This window comes from Lepidochelys kempii, chromosome 2 (assembly GCF_965140265.1).
Source record: "Lepidochelys kempii isolate rLepKem1 chromosome 2, rLepKem1.hap2, whole genome shotgun sequence".
NCBI classification, from domain to species: Eukaryota; Metazoa; Chordata; order Testudines; family Cheloniidae; genus Lepidochelys; species Lepidochelys kempii.
Window position 1 is genome coordinate 234,165,026 of NC_133257.1, and position 22,855 is coordinate 234,187,880.

General features: G+C 42.1%; 1 protein-coding gene across 7 annotated transcripts in view; it reads left to right on the plus strand.

The window, feature by feature from the left end:
- The first annotated feature begins 1,187 nt into the window (after positions 1 to 1,187).
- The window catches only part of ARMC3 (armadillo repeat containing 3), a 113,153-nt gene continuing 91,485 nt past the window's right edge, over positions 1,188 to 22,855 (plus strand). For 3 of the 7 annotated variants that reach the window (XM_073334228.1, XM_073334233.1, XM_073334232.1), the window contains exons 1-5: positions 1,194 to 1,278; positions 5,248 to 5,292; positions 9,174 to 9,222; positions 14,564 to 14,681; positions 18,107 to 18,232. In XM_073334228.1, coding sequence (XP_073190329.1) covers positions 9,175 to 9,222; positions 14,564 to 14,681; positions 18,107 to 18,232 — 292 coding nt within the window. In that variant the 5' untranslated portion in view covers positions 1,194 to 1,278; positions 5,248 to 5,292; position 9,174. Of the gene's footprint in view, positions 1,279 to 4,199; positions 4,302 to 4,381; positions 4,432 to 5,097; positions 5,293 to 9,173; positions 9,223 to 14,563; positions 14,682 to 18,106; positions 18,233 to 22,855 lie in introns of those variants that run through there. The other 4 variants (XM_073334231.1, XM_073334229.1, XM_073334230.1 and 1 more) reach the window with 4 other exon arrangements.

Here is a 22,855-nt window from a genome sequence, read left to right on the forward strand (position 1 = left end):
AGAGTGGTCAGTTTGGATGAGCTATTACCAGCAGGAGAGTGAGTTTGTGTGCGTATGGGGGTGGGGGGGATGTGAGAAAACCTGGATTTGTGCTGGAAATGGCCCACCTTAATTATGCACATTGTAGGGAGAATGGTCACTTTGGATGAGCTATTACCAGCAGGATAGTGAGTTTGTGTGTGTGGTTTTTGGGAGGGGGGTGAGGGGGTGAGAGAACCTGGATTTGTGCAGGAAATGGCCCAACTTTATTATCATGCACATTGTGTAAAGAGTTGTCACTTTGGATGGGCTATCACCAGCAGGAGAGTGAATTTGTGTGGGGGGGGGGGGGTGGAGGGTGAGAAAACCTGGATTTGTGCTGGAAATGGCCCATCTATACTTTAGATAAGCTATTACCAGCTGCACAATGGGGTGGGAGGAGGTATTTTTTCATATTCTCTGTGTATATATAAAGTCTGCTGCAGTTTCCACGGGCATGCATCTGATGAAGTGAGCTGTAGCTCACGAAAGCTTATGCTCTAATAAATTGGTTAGTCTCTAAGGTGCCACAAGTACTCCTTTTCTTTCTGCGAAGCTTCCCTTAGCAGCTCAATACATCCTATCAGAGAGGGAGGGACGAGCTGCCGGGCAGGCGGCGCGCCTTGCAGCACAGCCCTGGGCCGTGGGCGCGCAGCTGCGCCGTCCTGTGGAGGGGGAAGCGGCTGGCTCACCGCATCTGGGTCACTTTCACCCGCTCGCCCCCCACCTCCCTGGCAGGGGATTTCCCCTCTGCCCTCGTCTCAGCCCCGGCTCCTACCCCCAGCCCTGGTTTTACCGCTCAGCCCCGCTCCCTCCCCTTCCCTGCGCAGCCCCAGCTTCGGGAGCAGCGTCGCTGGGCGGCCCCAGGGCCCGCGCTTTGAAACCTCCCAGCGGCTGGGGCAGGGAGCCGGGCCTCCTCCCAAAGGGGCTGCATATGGGGGGAGCGATCGCTCCCCCCCGCCACTTAATGCACCGGACTCAGACCCGTCCTCGTGCGCCGCTAACCGCAGCATCAGCTGCCAGCCCCAGGCAACCCGACCCGCGACGCGAGATACGACCCCGCGACACGGTCGCGTGCGCATGCGCCACAAGCCTCGGCGCTGCCTCCTCCCTCCCTCTGTCGCCAGAGGGAGCCCCGGGAGCGTGCGCCGCGGGCACGTTCGGCGTTCCCTAGCAACCGGCAAACAACAGCGAGGCGGGGGAGAGCGCTGGCGATAGGCCCCGGCGGCACCCCTGGGCAGTGGGCACCCCTCGCCGCGGGTGAGTGGCACGTTCCCCGCGGGGCTGGGCGAGCCGGCGTGGTGGGGAGAGGGGGGTGTCTGTCTGTCTGTCTGTCTGTCTGTCGGGGTGGGGGAGAGTGGCCGACACCGCTCGTGTGTGTCATGTGTGGGGGAGGTGTAATGTCTGTCTGTCTGCCCGCCTCAGTCCTGCCCTTGCCGTGTCTCTGCCTGCATTGCTGTCCCTTAAGCGAATAATTTTCCAGTCTTCATTAGTAGTTCTCAACAAGTGGTCTATCATGTTAGCAGCTGGCACTTCAGGCTTCTGGGACTGGTACTCTAAATTGCCTCTTTCTGGATCCAGTCCAAATCCTGCTGAAGTCAATAGGAGTTCTTTCTGTTCTCTTGTCTTTAAGGGGAGCTAGATCAGACCCTTAATGGTGAACTCTAGTAACCTGTTTCAGAGTCGCAGCTGTTAGTCTGTATCCGCAAAAAGAAAAGGAGGACTTGTGGCACCTTAGAGACTAACCAATTTATTAGAGCATAAGCTTTCGTGAGCTACAGCATTCGATGAAGTGAGCTGTAGCTAATGAAAGCTTATGCTCAAATAAATTGGGAGTCTCTAAGGTGCCACAAGTACTCCTTTTCTTTTTTTTTAGTAACCTGGAGTCTCTGCCTGCTTCCCATTCATTTGTGGCTACTCTGTTCTCTTGGGTGGCTTGTGGTCATGTGTGAACTCCAGGCATTCAAAAATCAAGGGTCAAAGTCGCCTAAAAATGAGTCTTTAAAATATTAATTTTACATTATTTTTATTTTCCTTCTGGCTTTTGAACTTTTAGAGTTCCCATTTTCAAGCTTTTCTCCACAACCACGAGGGATAGAAATTACTTTAAAAATAAAATAAAAGCTGAGATTCTCAGATACTCACATGACTCCAGTAGAAAGGGCTTTAAGAAAAACACCAAATGTTGCAATACTTGTGATAAAATCTTAAGAGTTGGCAACTTTGTGAAAAACTGTGAGAACGTACACAACTGAAATGGGAACCAAGAGGCACTGTTTGTTACCATCAGGATCATAGTTTAGTAAACTGGCACAGCTGCCTGAAAAGTTAGGAACCTCTGATTTATATGACCCTTTAAAATGGCTTGCTTGTGAGGTAGTGGCAGACACTCCTTGACTTGAGTATTAAAAATATCCTGCTGCTAATGTACAGAAAGTGATTGCATAACTGCCACGTCTCATTTATTTTAGATTCATATTAAAGCAGGTCTTCTTCAAGTCTCTCTCTCTTGGGATGAGGGATTTTGCTGTGTGTCTCAACGTGACATTTAAAATCTCACACGTAATTTTTAAAAATCTCCCTCATTCAAATTGTCACAGCTTGGATTCTCCAAGGATATATACTAGGTCTGGTGTTATGTAATATGTTAGTTAATTATTTGGAAAAGGGAGAGAACAGTGAGATGGCAAAATTTGGAGATGAGACAAAATTATTTAGTTTTATCAAGATTTAAGAAGATTGTGAGGAACTCCTGAGTGACATAACAAAGCTAGGTGAAGGGCTGCTCTATGGCAGGTGGAAGTCATTGTTGATAAATGCAAGGTAATGCACACTGGAAGAAATAGTTTGAACTTTGCAGTCACATTAATGTGTTCTAAATTATCTGTAACCACTCGGGGAAACGACTTATTAACGTTGTGGACAGCTCGATGAAAACTTCCGCTCAAGGAACTTGGTAGAACCTAAAATTTTATGATGCCATGTTAGAAGCCATTAGTACAAAGGAAACTGGAATGCTGTATTCATTTCTGGTCATCATATCTGAAAAAGATATAACAGACATTGAAGGAGGTGAAAGACAGCCAACAAATATGATTAGAGGCTTGGAAAGACTGCTAAATGAAGAGATTTGGGGTGGGGTGGGGAAGGCCTGTTTTGAGAGGTGACAGTTCAGAGAGAACAATAAAGAAGGATATAAATAAAATGAATAGTGTATAGAAAAGATAAATCAAGTACATATATTTACTCAGCCTTAAAATACAAGAAAAAGGGAATGGTCTATGAAATTGAAAAGCAACAAATTTAAAACTAATGAAATCATGTTTACATAATACATACTTGACTTGTGGAACTCGTTGCCACAACATATCATGGAGGCTCAGAATAGAATAGAATGAAAAAAGGGAATAAACATTTCTATAGCTAATAAGAACATCCACAATTGTGTTAGATTAAAAAAACTGTTAGAGATAGAAACCCTCATGCTTCAAGGAATTAGCAAACCACTAACAGTTGCAAGTTCGGAAGACTGATCTGAGGGCAGGTTTCATGCAACTTCATCTGAAGTATTTGGTACATGCCACTGTGAGAGGCAGGATACTAGACTCCATGGACCTGTTGTGATCCAGTATGGAAATTTTTCTGTGCCTAACAAACCCTGTTGCTGTTTTCTTTTTCTCTCATTTCTACCCATTAATTCAATTTCTTCATTTATTAATCACATATTATGCTTTATACTATACAAAACAGAGAAAGACACCATTTTTGCCTCAAATAGCCTACAGTCTTAATAGGACATGACTTGAATGTTTTCAGCTGCACATGGACAGGGTTTGAGTGACTCACCTACTAGTCTCTGTGTCCTCGTGATAAACATTTTATTTTGAGTTTTTCTGAAAATAAAATGTAATAGTTCAGTACTTTTTTAATATACTATTTTTGTCACAGGATGAGTGGCATAGAAGGTTGCTAAAGGGCATACAGATCCTTGTGCATCTAGGATGCCTGCTCAGATTTGAGCCCAATGTGTGGTTTCTGAGGCCAAGGCCCAGATTGGTGTCATTGGCTGTTTTGTTGATTTATCTGAAACGAATTGGTAGACAAGATTCATTCTTAGTGAAAAAATGTCACAATAGAAAATCCTTGCAATTGGTACCCAATTGATGGTTTCAAAATCCAAGGGTTCAGTGAGGATGAAGACTGAAATACCCTCTCACCAAGTGCTTTGAGGGGCTCTCTTCAGAAGAGGTCTAAAGTATGTTTGGGGAGCAACATGGAAAAAGGTAACCCTACCAATCACTGTTAGTATTGCCAACTCCTGTGATTTTTATCACAAGTCTTATGATATTTGTGTATTTTTAAGACCCCAGATCCTGGAGTCATGTGAGAATCTCAGCTTCCATGAAAAAATAAGTAAGTTTCTAGCCCTTATGGTTGTGATGAAAAGCTTGAAAATATTATTCAAGTGGACACTAAAGGTTCAAAAATCAGAAGGCAAATAAAAAGAACTGTGTGGTAGGATTTACAGATGATCCCACACAGAGATTAAGGAAGGGAAGGAGCAGTACTGTCTCAAGAGGGCCCCCATCCCCAGAACCTACAGCAACATGCTTTCAATTGGAGCAGAGTGAAGGAGTTGCTGTCTGAAGGGAGGAAGCCAGTTTGAATGAAGAGAGAGTGAGGGCCTGGTGTACTGGGTTTGGGAGGTTTGTTCATACATAGGGGACAGGATGTAAGAAAGTTCAATGATGGGAGTTGGAGAAGGAAAGAAAGGGAGTTGCAGGGTGGGCATTACTGTTGGAGCAGTATGAAATGAGACCTGAGATGTAGGCTGGGCACAGTTATACAGTGCCTTGGTGGTAAAGATGAGAAGTTTAAACTTGTTTTGGTAGGCTAGGCTGTAGTAATCAAGGCAGGAGATGACAAGCATTTTAGCTGTTGGGACAGAAAGAAAGGGTTGGATTTCTATAATGGAGAAGAAATACCTAGACTTTATCTAGTCTAATTAGTTTTCATTTTAATTAAGTCAAACTAATTAACATTTTGAAGAAAAATAATACATTTCTGGGTCCTTCTTAGGAAAAACTTGAAGCTGGTGGCAAAGGTTGCAGTAACACAGCCACAAGCTCTCCTAGAGAAGGGCACTGTCAGCTCCAGAAGTGGATCAAGTGATAAATAACTGCTCAGAAGTTATCCTTACATTCTTCTCTCTCTACCCCATCTCCACAGGAAGTAATTGCCCCCAGAACTGACCTCTGATTTCTTGACAAAGAGGTAAGTTCCACATCTGGCAGTGCTTTTTTCTTATTCCTTTGCTTTGTCTCACAGCTCACTGCTGCTCAGGGCTTGCAGGGTCTTAGGCTGTTCCTTCTGTCATTTGAGTTTTAGATAATGGGTGAAGGGAAGCACTGGAGCCAGTTAGTAGCTTTGTAAGTGCAAATATCTGATCCCACCATGGTGTAAGTTTTTGTTTGTGGATACAAACTGACGTGTTTGGGTTTGGGAGTAGAAGTAGACATCTGGTACTGTATAGGAACAGTTAGGATTTGAGAGTGTGTTTGAACACTGCAAATTTCAATGGATCTTTTCACATTTTTCAGAGCAAGTTTTACAGACTATTTTCCTTACAGTTCACTTGTCATCCATCACTCTGCTATGAATTAGTGGAAAGGAAAACTATTTCTTCACACTCATTTAATCCTCAAATTTATTGGGGAATGATGCATTGAAAATTCACTTGTACTATGTGTTACTCCTCAGTATAAAAAAGCCAGTTGTCATAGAATATTAATTTTATACTTGACTAAGTTATTAAAAGCCCTTTTTATGCCCTTAATTCTTTGATCTCAAGTAATTTAGGAAAAGTGTAGGACTTGTGATGGTAACAGCTTTTAGAATGAGAGAGCAATTTTCTGCATCACTGTGGTTAAAAGATCCTTTACTAGGTTCTCAAATTCAAATTGGTGATACTGCTTTTTTATTAATATAGAGTTCCATCTTTAAAAGGGACATATTGACAAGTAGTTTAGACCCAAAATTTGGCCACAATTAAAGTTATAATCTCACGGGAAGGGTGTCTGTATTCTAAATATTTAATTGAATAATTAAATTAATTAATAAAATAATTAAAATACATTCATTTTCAAGCTTTTAAAATAACATTAGAAACAATGGAGAATAAAAAATAGTAAGACTGTTAAAGAACAGGAGTGTATTCTCTTTCAGTTAGATGTGTTGCATTTTCCTTTCATTCTAACCTTAAAAGGACCTTACTACATAAACCAGTTAGGCAAACTACTTTACAGACTATAAAAAGCTACTGAGTAAGCACATGAGAACAAGGCACTGTATTTTCAGCTGGGGAAAGTTTGTTGAATTTTGCATATACTTAAAACTGGAATACAGTTTTTTTAGTCCAGGGGCTGAGCAGTGGAAATTGGCAGAAACTGCACTTCTCACTATTACTTGTTTTTTGGTGTAGCTACTTCCCTTAGCTAACAGTTGACTAAAATGTAAAATCCCTCATTTGTCTTTATGAAGCCGTGATATCACAGGTATGGTGATGAGAGAATGAAACAAAGGTTGGTTGAGTGGGTGCAAGGGTTAGTCAGAATGCAAAGAAAAGCAAAGGGGAAAATAGCTGACAGTTATAGCAACAGGAATGGAAAACAACCTCTGAAATAAATTCACACTACAGCATTTTGTGTGGAAAATCCTGTGCCTTAAGACTGCTCTACTTTATGCCAGCTGCCTGCAGTCCCCAGGACTTGTTCTGGAAGGCAGGGGATCACCAGGACATAAGATATCCCAGCCTTGCGACCTTTCCTCCATCCATGCTTCCTTCATTCCAACAACGCTACACCACCGGAGGACTCTCCACAGTATGGGGAGTCCTTCTGAAACCAAATCTGCCTGGTTTAGGTTGATATACCCTACCAGAGAATCTGTCTGCAAATATCATCAGAAACAATTTAAAAAACATTCAAAATAAGGTAAAGTGTTAGACTGTAATCTCATATGATAGGAATCTATCTATGTGTGTGGAATTCTTAGCCTTTATCAGGAGCAAGAAGGTACAGGAGGGAAAGTTGAAAGGGGTCAGGAAGAATGAGGATCAGAAGCAGACAGTTGTGTTGTGGACATATATGGCTGAGGGCATTAGGAAGTCAGAGCCCAAGAATATGCATGCTATGTTATTATTGAGAAATAGCCATATGGTCAATATGCAGATTGACCATCCAGTCAGCAAGCAACAGGGATCTGCATTACTGAGGAATAGCCATTAGAACTGGCTGGGAAATTGAAAATTGTCATGGGGCAGGAAAACATGCTGTTGAAAAACTTCCTTTGTTCTGCAGCAGGATGAGCCTGAGACCTCTTGAAATTTATTGTGGAGAGTAACATTCCCGCCCCCAGAATAGCCTGGTGGTTATGGTACCCAAAGGGCATGCAAGAGACATGGGGGATTTAGGCTCAGCTCCCTGCTTTGCCTGATTGAATGCTCTACCCAACAAGCTATTATAGCGTGGGTCTCTCAGGTGCTGGAGCTGCTCCCCTTTTTATAAATTATTAAATATTCATTGGGCCAGAATAAAAGCAATAGACTCTGTGGCCCTATAGTTAGGGAATACACCTGTGGCTTGGGAGGCTTGGGTTCAAGTCTCTGCTCTAAATCAGGCAGAGTAAGGACTTAAACTTAGTTCTCCCAATTTTTTGTATCCCAGGTGAGTGCCATAACCGCCAGGCTCTTGGTGATGGGCTCACTGTTAGCAGGAATTCCATCCTGGATCTGAGAAACCTTCCTGAAAAAGGATTTTGTCATTACTCCCCCTTTAACTGGAAGAGTTTGAAGTTTTGACAAATTGGCACTTTTAGATGAAAAGCTGTCTTGTCTGAAAATTCCTGACCAGCTCTAAAAATTGTGGGTCGATATCTTTTCCACCTCTATTCACCCCAATTGACTGAGACAATTCAATATAAAATTCACATTTTTTTAATTAGCAGAAAGTGGCCACTAAACAAAGGGAGCTTTTTGGTAACTAAACTGATGATACTATTTGATGACAGAATGTACTGAAACCCAGGATAGTCACTGTAGTGGTGAAGTAACTGTCTGTGTAGGGTAATTAAGCTCCTGAAGTGAGGCCAAAGGCTGTTAGCCCACTGAATATACGATTCCTTCATACTAAAGCTCATTCATATGGATCATACTGCTTTTTAACATTATCAAGGACCCAAAAACTCTCTGAATAGTGTAGGGAAGTGCAGCATTACTTGCATATTCATCTGCATTCTGAGTAAAATCCCATGATAAAATTATAAGTACTTGATTCTTCACTGCCTTGAACCTTGTGTAATTATCGATCTCTGTATAAAGTGAATGAAAACACTGTCAAGTCAGAATTGAAGTATGTTACACTCACTTTTCACAGATGCATATGACTACACAAGGTAGAAGGCAGCGGAGAAACAGGCTCTGGAGTTTTATTAAATAATTTGTTCTGTCGTCTTTTCCCTTTCTGCTTCCAGGGGCTAATCTGCCCTTATCAACAGTCAAAGAGTGTTGTTATTCCACTGCTTGTAAATGCCAGAGTGTCTTCATAGAGTTGTCTGTCTATATTTGTATGGGTAATTACTGCAACCATCCATGGAAAAATACATTTATGCAACTAAACGCCCATTTTCATGTACAGTTGTAATAAATGGGTGCACAGTTTTGTGCATGCTTGTGAACCTAAACCTACAGAAAAGTTAATCCTTAATATATTTCCTATATGGAAACAACAACTACCACTACAACCTGACCTTGTAGTATCACATTGCCTTCCAATCTCGTATCTCTTTCTTCATCACTTTTCAGAGGTATATTGAGTTGGCATTTAAGCTTCTCCAGGTGTGATCAAGTGTTAAGAAGTTTGTTCTGTGGCACAAATATAATATTGCTGCCTTTGAGGGATGACTTTCAGCCAAAGAAATTACTATTGCTCCGTGCAAAAGAGTCCTCTAAGATTTGTCTAGACTGGCTAGGTAGGTCAAACAGGTGGGAGAGCCTGTCTTAAAAGCTTCTGTACAACATCCCTGGTGAACTAGGTCCTAAGACACACAACATCACTTGTTTGTTTATTAACTGCTTTTGTTTTTTTGTTTGTTTTTAGAATGGGTAAAAAAGTAAAGAAGGAAGTGGAGCCTCCTCCCAAGGATGTGGTAAGTTTATAAAATGCTATGTGCTGTGAAATGAACATATTACACAATTATAGGCTCCAATCATACCCTTCTTGCATAGTCCCTTACTCCCACTAACTTCCGCATGCATTCTAAAAATGTCTCATAAAGATGATCCCATTTATGCTTTCTTTGGACAGTATGCAAAACAGTGAACAGGCATGTGTTGTTTTTATGAAGAATGTTATCTTTGGCGGGGTTTATAAACAGTAATGTATGAAACAATCCAAGCTTCATTTTTCTCTAAAGTCTATATGCTCTCCTCCCACTGTAAACATCAGAGGAAGGGGGAAAGAACCAAAAACTCCATGGCGTTCAAACTGTCGAGCTGGCACATTCTCATCTCAATGGGGTTAGTTGTGTAGCAGCGTGGATGGCTCTGTTACTGGACACACCTCAATGATTTACAGATGTTTCAAGCTCTAGCACTGTGGATTCTGTGTTATCAACTCCCCCCATGAGAAACAGCTCAGTTTTCTTCATTCAAGATTCATCCAAAATTCAAGAAAAATATTGATAAGTTGGAGAGGGTTTTGAGAAGAACCATGAGAATGATTAAAGGATTAGAAAACATGCCTTATACTGATAGATTCAAGGAGCTGAGTTTATTTAGCATAACAAAGAGAAGGTTATGAGGCGACTTGATCACAGGTTATAAGACTCTAAATGGGAAACAAATATTTGATAATGGTTTCTTCAGTCTAGCAGACAAAGGTATAACATGATCCAATGGCTAGAAGTTCAAGCTAGAGACATTCAGACTGGAAATAAAGTGTACATTTTTGAAATAGTGAGGGTAATTAACTGGTGGAACAATTTGCCAAGGGTTTTGGTAAATTCTCCATCACTGGCCATTTTAAAATCAGGACTGAATTTTTTAAAATAAATATTTATTTATGGGTCAGACTTGATGAGCACAATTCTCCCTTCTGGCCTCAGAATCTATAATTCTATATCTACCACTTCATCACCACAGCTAAATATTTGGACCAGATTCATCCCTTTTATAGACAGGCCCAACTCTGGAAGTCAGTGGAGTTTCTCTAGCTTTCACCAGGGCTGAAAGTGACCCTCCCTCTTCAATAGGTGGCTCATTAGAATGTTAACTGTAAATCACCCTTCCGTTCAAAGCCTAATATCATTGCAAGGTCTGCAATTGCCTATGACAATTTCAAGAAGCCTAAGTTTCTGAAGTTCTGAAGTTTCAGAAAAAAGTGAGGTTATGATTTATTCCAGTATTGTTTATATCTTTACCTTCTAGCCAAATGTTTATAGAAGCACACAACCTAAAGCTATAGAGAAATCGCTCAAGGCTATGTCTAATGCAGTTGCACAGGGGTGAGGGAAGGGAGCAAAAATTCCTCCTTTATGTAGCCTGGATCAGGGAAGCCCAAATCACAGCCACAGCTCCTGAGGGAGCGCAGAGGCTGTGCCACAGATGCATCCTCCAGGCACAGCTGGGTGGAAAGGGACAAGGAGTATTCTTTTAGGTTTTTATTTATTTCCTTTCAAGTTAAAATAAAAAGTGCTCAGACAGACTTTTAGCACCTGCCCACTTATTTAAAATTACAAAACTAAAATCCAAGAAAAATCGGTTCAGAGCTATGGTTTTGCCTCCCACCCTCTCATGTGTTGGCCAGCAGAGCTAGCTGTGCACCTGAGGAATTATGATGGCTGTGTCCCATGAAGAAGTGTCACAGATGATTTCCTACCTCCCTCCAAGCTCCGCACTGCTCCTTCCTACGGGCTGTTTGCTAAAAGTCCCAGCTAGACTTCAGATAGCAGAATATTTTGGAGGGTGGTGTATATATATCTGTTATTGGTTATCAGCTCAATTTGTCATATCTGCTTAGTATAGATGTAGTATAATAATAGTAATGCATACATTTTTAACAGTTGGGAACAAGTTACCAAGAGTTGGGGTGGATTCTCCATTACTTACAATGTTTAAATCAAGATTGGATGTTTTCCTAAAAGATATGCTGTAGGAATTATTTTGTGGTATTCTATGGCCAGGAGATCAGACTAGATCATCACAATGGTCCCTTCTGGCCTTAGAATCTATCAATAGTTTACATTTACAATATATAGAGCCCTTCACCCTAAAGGCTCCCAAACCTTTACAAGCTGAAATATAAATGTAGAAGTTCGGGTGACCAGATGTCCCGATTTTATAGGGACAGATGCAATATTTAGGGCTCTTTCTTATATAGGCACCTATTACCCCCCACCCCATCCCGATTTTTCACACTTGCTATGTAGTCACCTTAGTAGAAGTAGAAATGAGGGATATGACATTAATCTCTTAAATCTCCACTGCATCAAAGGGCCCTGATCCAGCAATTGGAAAGGGGTGGGACGGGACAGGATTGTCTGACTCTCAGAATGGTTATATCCTGTGTTTACCACATAGCTCTTCTCTATAGGGGTTTCCTATGTCCCAGCACACAGAGAGATTTTTTGGTTGGGACAGGAGAAGAGTGAAGGTGTGGCAAGAGATCCTCAACTGCCCTGTGGCCATTTGCCATGCAGGGAGAGTGAACCAACCACATAGGCTGTTGCAGCTGTGAGGCTGTTGTAGAGGCCATGGAATGGCTGTATTGCCTCTCTACAGCCTAGGGAAAAGATTCCCGTATAGATCCCCAGCATATAGAGCTGTCCTTTGGGCTGCACATTGGGATCAGAATTTGGCTCACTATGCTCATACCTCATAGAGCTGCTGTGAGGATTAACTAATTGCACTACTTCCCATGCCCGATGCCGATCACAGCATGAACTATGTGGGGGTTGCTGGGCCATATTGTCAAGCCAGCTGACAACATCGCTTGATGGGCATAAGCACAGACAGGTGCCTTAGCCAAGCAATCCCCTCATAGCATTCAAGGGAGTTCTAGGGGGCCAGTCCTGCAGACTTTTACTCATGTGAGTTGCCCCATTGAAGTCAATGGAATTAATGACATGGTAAGGACTAGTTTTGCGAGGAGGAGTTTGTAGGATTGGGTCCTAGGAGCATATTTTGTCTTACTTCTGCACATGTACACTGAGGATAGGGGACAAAAAGCTTCCTGTACCCTCATCTGCCCTCTTCTAGCACATCCTGCAGTTCAGGGCAAGATCTGAGTGATCTACCTGGTCCTAAGTGATATCCTTGACTGATGAGCTATGTATATACATTTCGGTGACCTCAATGTTCAGGATTATTTAGCAACATGGACCTCTGATGTATTAGTAATATGAAAAGGCACTAAAGAGTAGTATAGCAACACAAATAATAAATGGTTTAAAGTGTGTAATTATATGGTATAGATATATTTAATAGAATGCTAGTACTAATACAATATATAACTTGTATATTAGATATGCCATGATTTGTATTTTAAATGCTTTAATTTACTAAATTTTAAATAAAAATACATTTGTGGATTAGGAAATCTTCCTGACTTTAGCAGTCTGCTATATATTAGCCCCTTTAACACAGATACTCTGACACAGTCATTGAATGTGATATGGCCGGGACAGAAGACTGTTTTCCCAAAGTCACAAAAATTGTATGTTAAAGCCAAAAAAAAAAGCTTATTTTTTGTTCGTGGTTGAATTTTAAAGTCTTCAAAAATGCTTCAGTCTAAATAAAGAACAAAAGGCTTTTTAAAAAATTGCCCTTTCTCAAACTATGTCAGTTTCAAAGAGTCTGTTAAGAGAGTCAGAGCAGCTGGATTTGATAGAAGGTTTCTTTCTATATAAGAGAGGTCAGAAATGGAAATGAACACTTGTACCACTTCCAGCTATCTGAATAGAGACCGCGTCAGGGTAATGCTCCAACTAGCATAAGATCATGAAGAGCAGGTGTTTAACAAGGGATCTTGGGAAAAGATAGCACAGGAAGGATCATTTTATTTTTAAAAAACTACCACAATGTAGGAGTGCAGGAGCATGTGCACCAGGGCAAAACCTATTCCCCATGCAACATGTGAGTACATGGGTTCCTTACACGGGTGTGCTCTTCAGAGAATTCTCCCCACATGCTGCTTAGTGGCTGCTATTGCAGCATCAGAGTTGCAGAAATCGCTGTCAAAATTTTCACCTCTTCTGCATGATGAAATCACATAGTTACTGCTGTCTTCAGGACTTTCTGATTATACAAGGAAGTGTGAAGATTTTCCCAGAGTTTTCACATATGATGTAGTCTTGGTCTCATTTAAGTCAATGACTTCAGTGGAGCCAGGATTTCACACATTTTATCAGATGGGTATTTGCCAAACACACTGTGACTGTTATTGCAACCACCTATAATCTCTTTGGGGAACATATTGTACTAAGGTTATGTATCACTGTGGGTCAGGGATTGTGTACAATTCCAGAGGGGAGAGTTATCACAGCTCCTCTAGGAGTCAAAAACAGTGGGGCATGACTAAGATGAATCACTCAGGTTGTAAACCTCTCCAGGGAGGTACCCTCTCCCCAAGGAGGCTTGCACGGACTGGTTCAAACACGGTTTTCCAGAGACCAACAGACAAAGGGCTTTTGATATAAAAAGGCTGGGTTTGAACTGACTTAGGGCCTTCTTTCTGATCCAGCAAATGGACAGAACCTTTTGTCCAATGGGGGCCCCAGTCCTTAGGGGAGGATTGGAAAGACTGTGGCCTACTCGAGCCCGATAAATCTGATGGGTGACTCCTGGTATGTTTAGTGTGTTTAAATCTGATTATTGTTTTTATTATGTTTTTGCTATAATCCTTTTACTTTTAGAATACGTGTGCTTGCTTAGAAGGAGCTTTGTGGTAACTTGAAACTGCTGGCAATATACTGTTCATAGTCTTTGGAGAGAAAGCAAAGCACAGGTGCTGCTGGCTTTTGGGCAGAATGGCTTGCTGCCCAGAGATCTGAGATCTGGCTGGGTGGGATATAGGTGCAGGTGGTGTGGGAATATAGGTGTCAAATCAAAAACCACTGACCTCCTTCAGAGATCAGCAGAGTGAGTGAGTAAGTACTCTTGTTGGTAAGTAATTTAATAAAACTTTGTGTGTGTCATCTGTATAATTAGTTTCACTGAATTTATAATTTTGTGTTAAATTAGCAATTTTAAAGGTGAGTTTTTGCCCTCTTATCTTTCAGCAGAAGCTCAAGCTGTTATTAGGAAAGATGAAAAAATATCCCTGAATCCTATTGAGTATATGGAAAACCCATTTAAACATATTTAGCTGGCCTATAAATCTCAGACTGGATCAAGTCTGATTTAAATATATATATATATATAGTGGGCTGCTGCATTGAACAGTAAGGCTTAGTATGACTGAGAAAATTCTCTTCTCTTTTGTATTTGTAGTTTGACCCTTTATCGATTGAAAGCAAAAAAGCAGCAACAGTGGTGCTGATGCTTAATTCTCCAGAAGAGGAAGTTTTGGCTAAAGCGTGTGATGCTATATATAAATTTGCATCAAAAGGTTTGTCTTTTCATGATCAGTCTCTCTCCACATTTCCTACGTTTCCTAGACTAGTTGTCCGGCATTTTTTTAGTTTCCATACTTTAACTATCCTGCTTGGCAGTAAATGCTCCTATTGGAATTTTGTAAAATATTTCTCATGTATTATTTACAGTTATAAGGAAGTCCTGTGTTCTGCATGAAGTCAATTTTTTTGTATCTTTTAATAATAAAACTTACCCTGAATGTAGGATAGTCTAAATCTGTTTTATCTTGAGCATGAGATTGTGGCATCTTGGAAAACAAGAAATTCTTTCTTTGCATATGACAATTTGCTATAGCGGTACATAATTTAAATTGGAGAAATAGTTATTTCAAGCTTTTTGTGTGTGTGTCTCTGGGAATTTGTTTGTTTCCTTGTTTTTTTATTTTGCATTTAATCTTTTTTTTTCTTTACTTTTCTTTTTTTCAAGAACAGTACTTCCATAGTAGAAGATCCTCATGAGAACAACCAGCCTCAATCATTGCTACATGTTTGGGAATCAAACAAGTGTCTAATATTTCAAATCCCCTAAATGTTTTTGTTTAAATTATATATGTAATAAAGGCACTATGTGTGTGGCACATCAAACATAAATCGGGGCAGGGCCATGTTTTTGTTCTGGGTTTTTACAGAACCGAAAAAATGGCCTAACAAAATGAGGTCCTGGTTTTTGACTGGGGCTCCTAGGTCTTATGGTAATAATAATAATAATAATAATAATGAATAAAGGAACCCACAATTATGTGACCCTGCCTTTCCCAAATTCTCTCCCACTCACTCCACTCCACCCAGTCTAGTCTAATTAGTGTACTGTAGTGGCATCTTTAGTTTAATTTATTTTTATATGATATTCCATCTATTTTATGTTGCCCTAAATTGTAAGGTTTCTGTGGGCTGCAGATTTTTGTATTGACAGACATTGATGACATTGTTAAAGTTGTTAGAGAAAAGCTGAAGCTTTTGACTGCTGGCTAGGGAGCATTTGGGGTTTCTGGAATGCTGGAAGGTATGCAGGCTGGGCTTGGTAAACAATATGCAGTTGAGGCTTTAGGTTCTGAGGAGGAGATGCAGCAATATTTTGTGCAGGGCAGAGATTACTGTAAATTTGAGGAGAGGGGGTTGAATTCCTTGTTCCCCACCCCAACAGCTCTTGACAGCTATCCCTTTGCTCACTGCAACAATACTGTATCTGCCATCATGTCCAAAAATAACAAATATATTAGTTTGTTGTTTCTGCTAAATTAACTATTTAACAGATTATTGATGTGAATGTTCTTCTGACCCCACAGTGGTGTTAGGATATAGATATTCAGGTCTGTCTGCAAAGGCCTATACTTTAAGAATTTAGGTGTATTCTTATCACTTAGCTAGTTATAGAGATTTAAAGAAAGAATCAAAATTACTGCCTTAAGGCCCTTACACTGGCAGACAGTGATTTTGATTCTTTCTTTTATACCTCTATAACTAGCTAAGTGATAAGAATACACCTAAATTCTTAAAGTATAAGCCTTTGCAGACAGACCTGAATATCTATATCCTAACAAGCAGGCTAGAGTGTACTTTTGCAATCAGCCCTGAATAGGGGTGTGTCTGCACTGCAGTTGGAGATGTCATTGCAGTTCAGGTAGGCATATTTGTGCGAGCTTTAATCTAGCCAGCACAGCTAAAAATAGCAGTGAAGATTCAGCACAGGTTATACAAGCCCACCCAGAAACCTAGGTACATGCTCACTTTTCTAGCCCACATCATGGTCCATGCCATTGCATCTGCACTATTTTTAGCTGCACTAGCTAGATTAAAGCTAGTGCATGTATGCTTACCTGAGCTGCAGTCATGCCCCCGATTGCAGTGGCGACATATTCTAGGTAGTTGGGCTTGTCTTCACTGCAAAGTTAACTCAGGTAATAACCTGAGTCCCATCCACATACAAAAAAAGGTTCACTGGTGCAGTTAATTTGAATTGGCTAGCCCAAGAGGGAGTATAGGCTAAAACCTGAGTGAGCGCAACTCATCAGCTGCTAACATGACAACTCTGCAGTGTGGACACAGGCTAGCTCCACTGAAGTGCTGCTAGTCCTCCAGTGCCTTCCCATAGTCGTCCCCCCACCCCCACCCCATGTGCCCTGAAGGGACAGACAAGTTCTTCCACAATTCACTGGGAAATAATTGATGGAGCAACTCCGCTTACTGCAGTGCTAAGAACCACAGGCTGTGCCCCCAGTAGTCTTAGCACCACACATGAGAGAGTACAGCACCAGTGCAAATACAGCAGCTTGAGTGTTACTTTACAGTGTAGCTGCTCTCACTTAAGCTAGGCTAACTTGAGATGGGTAACTTGAGTGCTGATAACATGAGTTACTTCTTGAGTGAATACACCCCTGGTGTGTAGCTGCGCTGCCACAAGAACAATTTCTTCTCTGCTCCCACTTGCATGCAGTAGAGTAAGTTATTTCACCCCTTTTAATGGAGCAGCTGTCTCCTCATTGTGTGCCTGGTCAGCTACTTTGGCCAGCACATAGTAGGGACAGAGCACTCTCCACTCCATTCCCTCCACTCCCTCCCTACCCATTTCTATGTACGGTGCGTGCAAGGTCATGATGCATGGAGGACACCATTTTGCTGTACAAAATGGTGTCCTCTGCACAGTGTGACTTCGTATGTATGGAGTGTGTGAGGTCAGACCGTGCAGAGAACGTCAGTTTGCTCTTCAAAATGGTGTCCTTCATGCTGTCTGGGGTTCCCGTAGGGGTCATACCAGCAAAACTTTGGGAACCCTTGGGTTAATGGCATGGATCTTGCTTTTTCCTTGCTCCTTTGTTAGGTTGGTGTTGGTGGTATCCCTCCAGCCTAGTGGGCCTTCGATCAACACCCAATTGAGATGCATAGGGCAGTGCACAACTTTCAGAGCTGTTGTTTCAGCCTCTCTGAAGACAAGCAGTTACACTTGGTTCACATTTTCAAACCTTTCTTCACGATCATATGGGCTAGAAACTTACTTTATATTTTCATGAGGAGTCTGAGGTGATCATATGACTCCAAGAGCTGGGGTCTTAGACCTGGGCCTTTAGTGCCTATGCTTTAATCCAGCTTTGGATGTGACATCGCATCCTTGTGAACCACACATTTTTTTATTTACATGTGGTGTATTGTGTTTAATACTGCAGTGTTTAAGGCTATAATTCCATCAAAGAATTTTAATGACTGTGTTATGTTAGACTGCTTTATTTTAGATCATTTTGGTACTATTTGAAATATATTCTGTAATCCAATAAAGAGATTGATATCAATAATACCTTATATTAATATGTATGTATATTGCATTAGTATTAGTGTTTTTTGTTGCATTCTGGTGTAAGGTATTTTCAATAATTCATATCAGAATTTAAACCTAATTACTGTTTAGGTGATGAAAACAAAGTGACACTCCTTGGTCTTGGAGCTGTGGAACCTTTATTTAAACTAGTCTCACATGAAGACCCACTTGTGCGCAGAAATGCCACCATGGTATTTGGGATCATGGCTTCTAATAGTAAGTCTTCCGTTTTTAATTTTTTTCATTAAATTGTATTTTGTAGGAATACAGTTAATGCAGATATAGGTGGCATGTGAAATGAAACTTTGATACAAATTAAAACATCCTACTAATGTTTGTTTCTTTGCTAATATGAAAAATATCTAATTTAAAAAACAACAATAAAGGGCCAACTTTATCTCTGGTGTAACTCAATTTTCTGTGATATACCACCCCAGAAATACACTTCACCACAAACAATTTAATATTGATGTGATAATTAGGTCTAAATTCCAATGGCTAGCTACTGGAATTCTAGTATGTCTAGAAAGGCTTGATCACTCCCCTTTTATAGAAAATAGAGGAAAAAGAATTTGCTACTGCTTACCATCCCCACCAAAAGCTATGGTTAAATAAGTTATCTAAGAAAATAAGAAGATATAAGTAAATAGTATTTTTACAGTCACTTATAAGTTTCCACCCTGCTAGTATCACAGACGATGTCACTTTTTTGTAAGTAACCTGACCAATTTTTTTTCCTGTCATGCCCTATTTAAATCTTTTCACTGTGCCCTCTGCCTTCCATACCAAGTTCTAGCTTCTGGTTCTGACCTTCAAGGCACTGCACAGTTCCCCACCTGTTTTCTTCCTACTCTTCCTCTTGCCCCTTTTGCTCCGCACCAAGCCTCTTTCTCACTGACTCCATTGTAAGTTTTCCCATTTTCATCATCATGCCTTCTTCCATACTGCCCCTTATTTTTGGAACACACTCCCAACTAACAGTGGCCTCAAGGTCAGGTCTGAAGGATCTTCCCCATAAACATCTAGGTCCTTTCCTTTTATGTATGTTCACCTCTAACTGTTTCTCCTCCAGTACAAACATGAACATTGTGTGACATGTTGATAGGCTGCAACACAGCATCATAATATTATGATATCAACTGTTTCAAAAGTAGGTGTCTCAAGTCAGCTCCTGAACCTGTGTCTCCTGTTGTCTGTGTTTATGCTAAGCAAATGGTCAACAATAATACTATCTTTTAAAAGTCTCTCTCAAAATGTCTTTGTCATAGTTTTTACAAAATCCATAAAAATTACATTTTTTGATAATCAGATATGAAATTTGCTATGTGTGCTGTGTCATCAGGAAATTAGAAAATGATTACTTTGAAAAACAAATTCTTCAAAGATTATTTTAGGGCAATAAAAAAAACCCTTCATCCTTGCCAAACAACAAATTGTTGTTTATTCCCAAGGTTAGGTTTGGGTGTTTGCTGCCTAAATTTTTATAATAACTAGTAAGTTAAATAACTTGTCAGAAGCAAGTATTCTTTGATTAGTGTGCCTGTGGATGCTCCACATTAAGTATGCATGTATCCCTGCACCTTTGATTGGAGATTTTTGATAGCAGTGCCTGATTGGCCCGCTCATGCACCCTACATATCCTCTTGCCCTGTACTGAGGCTGTATAATACTCCTAAGGGAATTCTGCTTAAAAAAAAAAATCTGCCCACAATATTTTAAAATTCTGAATATTTTATTTGTCACTAATAAATGTGGAGGCTCCAGCATGGCAGTGGGGAACACAGGCCACTGGCTGCCTGGAGATGGAAGATCACCCTGCAGCGCTCCTCGGGATATGGAATTGGTGGTGAGGCTGCACCCGACCCTGACATAGCACAAGGGCCAGGCCTGCCCCAGAAATGCCCCAGTGTCATGCCCCTCCAACCAGGTGCACCAAGATAGCAAGTGAGAGGGACAGAATCTCTCATGCACACCCAGCCTTAGCCCTGATCCAGGTGTGGGGCAAGCAGGCTCAGCTCAGCAGGATCCAAGAATGGAGGGGCTTAGTGTGGGGGGATCCAGGTGTGGGGTAAGAGGATTCTGTATGGGACACTCTGGGTGCAGGCAGCTTAATGGGGGGAGGGGTCTTGCTGCACAGGGGAGGGGTTCAGCGGGGGTCTGGATGCAGGGGGAGGCTCAGCAGGGTGGGGAATATAGGTGTGGAGGGGTGAGGCTCAGCACTGGGGCTTGGGTATGGGAGGTCCAGATGCATGGGGGTTGGGTGGATGGGGAGCAGCTCCTCATACAGTTACCTCGCCCCCTGTGACGGACGAGTGATGGGGACAGTAAGCAGGGGGCTATGCAGAGCTTCCTGCAGCTGGGGAAGGTTTCTGGAGGTGGGTCCGACCTGGCCCTGGACATTTCTTAAAGGGGAAGAGGAACTGAGTCTGGTGCAGGGTAGGAGCCACCGGCTGGAGCATCCCCAGCCCACTCTCCTTCCTCCCCCGCAGTGATTTCTCTCTCTACTGGCTGCTCTGGGTGCCCAAAATGACATGCCCACACTGCCGGGGAGGAGTGTGTGACCGCTGTTGCGGCTTCCCTTTGCTTCCCCATCAGAAAGTCATTTTTCTGCAAGGAAGCCTGCGGGAGGCATGAATTCTGCATGTGCGCATAGTATAGGGCTGCACGGATTAACTGCCCTTAGTTCCTTCTCAACTACCTTTGGCCAGAGATGGAGTCTAGCATGTGTCAATTTACTGTGCACCTCTTCCATCTTGTATTAGTGTTTTGGCTTCTATAATTAGTCATTGTAGTAGCAGGTTTAGTACCTTATAGTTGTAGGAACACTTGTTCTCCCTTGTTCTTTTCTTAAAAAAAATGTGTTTTTTCTTTTTACCTTATGGAGGGGCTTGAACAAATTTTCTCCTTTCAGGGATATCAGGCTCCTCAGACTTTTGAAAGGTGCCTCTCTTGTCAAGAAGCAATTCCTTTTAGCGACAGGCACTCCCAATTCATTCGTTGTTTGGAAGACTCTGATATTCCCAACAAGTGTAAGGTCTGCTCTTCTTTTAAAGGAAGATCTCAGAAGAACAGGGAAATAAAGTATAGGGAAACTGTTAATGATGGAGCAAGCCTGGAGACCGGCTGCTGACCAAGGGGCAGAGAACCCTCCAGTATAGGGATCCTCCACTTCTGTCAGTTCCCGTCATCAAGATCGTGGTCATCGAGAGCTTCCAAGGGGAAGAAGGCATCCAACACTCTTTATGAGAGAGGTGTCTATAACTGTGACACTGAGAGCTTCCCACTCAAAGTATAAGGAAGAGAGAAGAGGAGGAGAACAGAGTTCTGCATCAAAGAAGATCCAGTCACTGGAAACCTCAGACCCCCAGAGGAGTGCTAGTGAGGCTCCAAGTACTTCAGGTACTGTGAAGGATTCTAAGAATTCAACTAAGTTCCATTCCTCAGGTCTAAAGGGCTCAGTACCAAAGATTGTTACTACCAAGAGACTGGCTTCAATGGAATCCTCAACCGCCTTGGTACAGATGTCAGTGCCTCGCACAACAGCTTCTGCAGCATCATTGGTGTTGGTATTGAGTTCTGTTGTGCTGCCAGTAGTGCAGGAATTCCAGTACCTGAAAGATCTTTTGGTACCGAATGAACCCGAATCTCCACTCCTTGCAACCTCTGGACATCTCTCAGTAGCAAGGTTGATTGGGTCACGGCCTGCTCGTGTTTCCATGAGATCTACCTCTTTTTCATCTTCCACTACCCATGAGGAGAGGATGTCACCACAGATACGATATGTGGAGGGGCATTCTGACTCACATTTTGAACTTTCTGTTCAAGGCTCTCCAATTTATTCCAGGAGACATTATTCTCTGTTACAGATGTAACAGAGGCAGGACACCAGACCCCTGCCTTACAACATTTGGGATGACCAATGTTGGATGCCTCCCCCCATGCCTTATGGTCTCCCTTATTGGCCTTACTGGGATCCCCTTGCAATTTTGAGGGATCTAAACTCAGTTTCACAGGGAACACAGAAGACTTTTTCGCTGGTACCATCCATTCCTCCTCCCTTCTCTGAGCCCAGGAATAACTTTGAGGAGCAAGAGGCAAGGGCAGACAAGGAGGTTACCCCCTATCATCACCATATGAGGCAGTAATGCCACCACCACCACCATTATTAGCTGATGAGACAATTCCAGGATCTGATGAAGTGGGTTGCTGACACCTTGCAAATTCCCCTGGAAGAAGTCCTGGATTCCCATCACAAGCTTCTGAACATATCACACACTTCTATCTATGTATGGACTGGATGAATGGACTCTAAGGTGGATAGAAAGCTGGCTAGATTGTCGGGCTCAACGGGTAGTGATCAACCGTTCGATGTCTAGTTGGCAGTCGGTATCAAGCGGAGTGCCCCAGGGGTCAGTCCTGGGGCCAGTTTTGTTCAACATCTTTATTAATTATCTGAATGATGGGATTAATTGCACCCTCAGCAAGTTCGCAGATGACACTAAGCTGCGGGGAGAGGTAGATACGATGCAGGGTAGGGATAGGGTCCAGAGTGACCTAGACAAATTGGAGGATTGGGCCAAAAGAAATCTGATGAGGTTCAACAAGGACAAGTGCAGAGTTCTGCACTTAGGAAGGAAGAATCCCATGCACCGCTACAGGCTGGGGACTGACTGGCTAAGCAGCAGCTTTGCAGAAAAGGACCTGGGGATTACAATGGACGAGAAGCTGGATATGAGTCAGCAGTGTGCCCTTGTTGCCAAGAAAGCCAATGGCATATTGGGATGTATTAGCAGGAGCATTGTCGGCAGATCGAGGGAAGTGATCATTCCCCTCTATTGG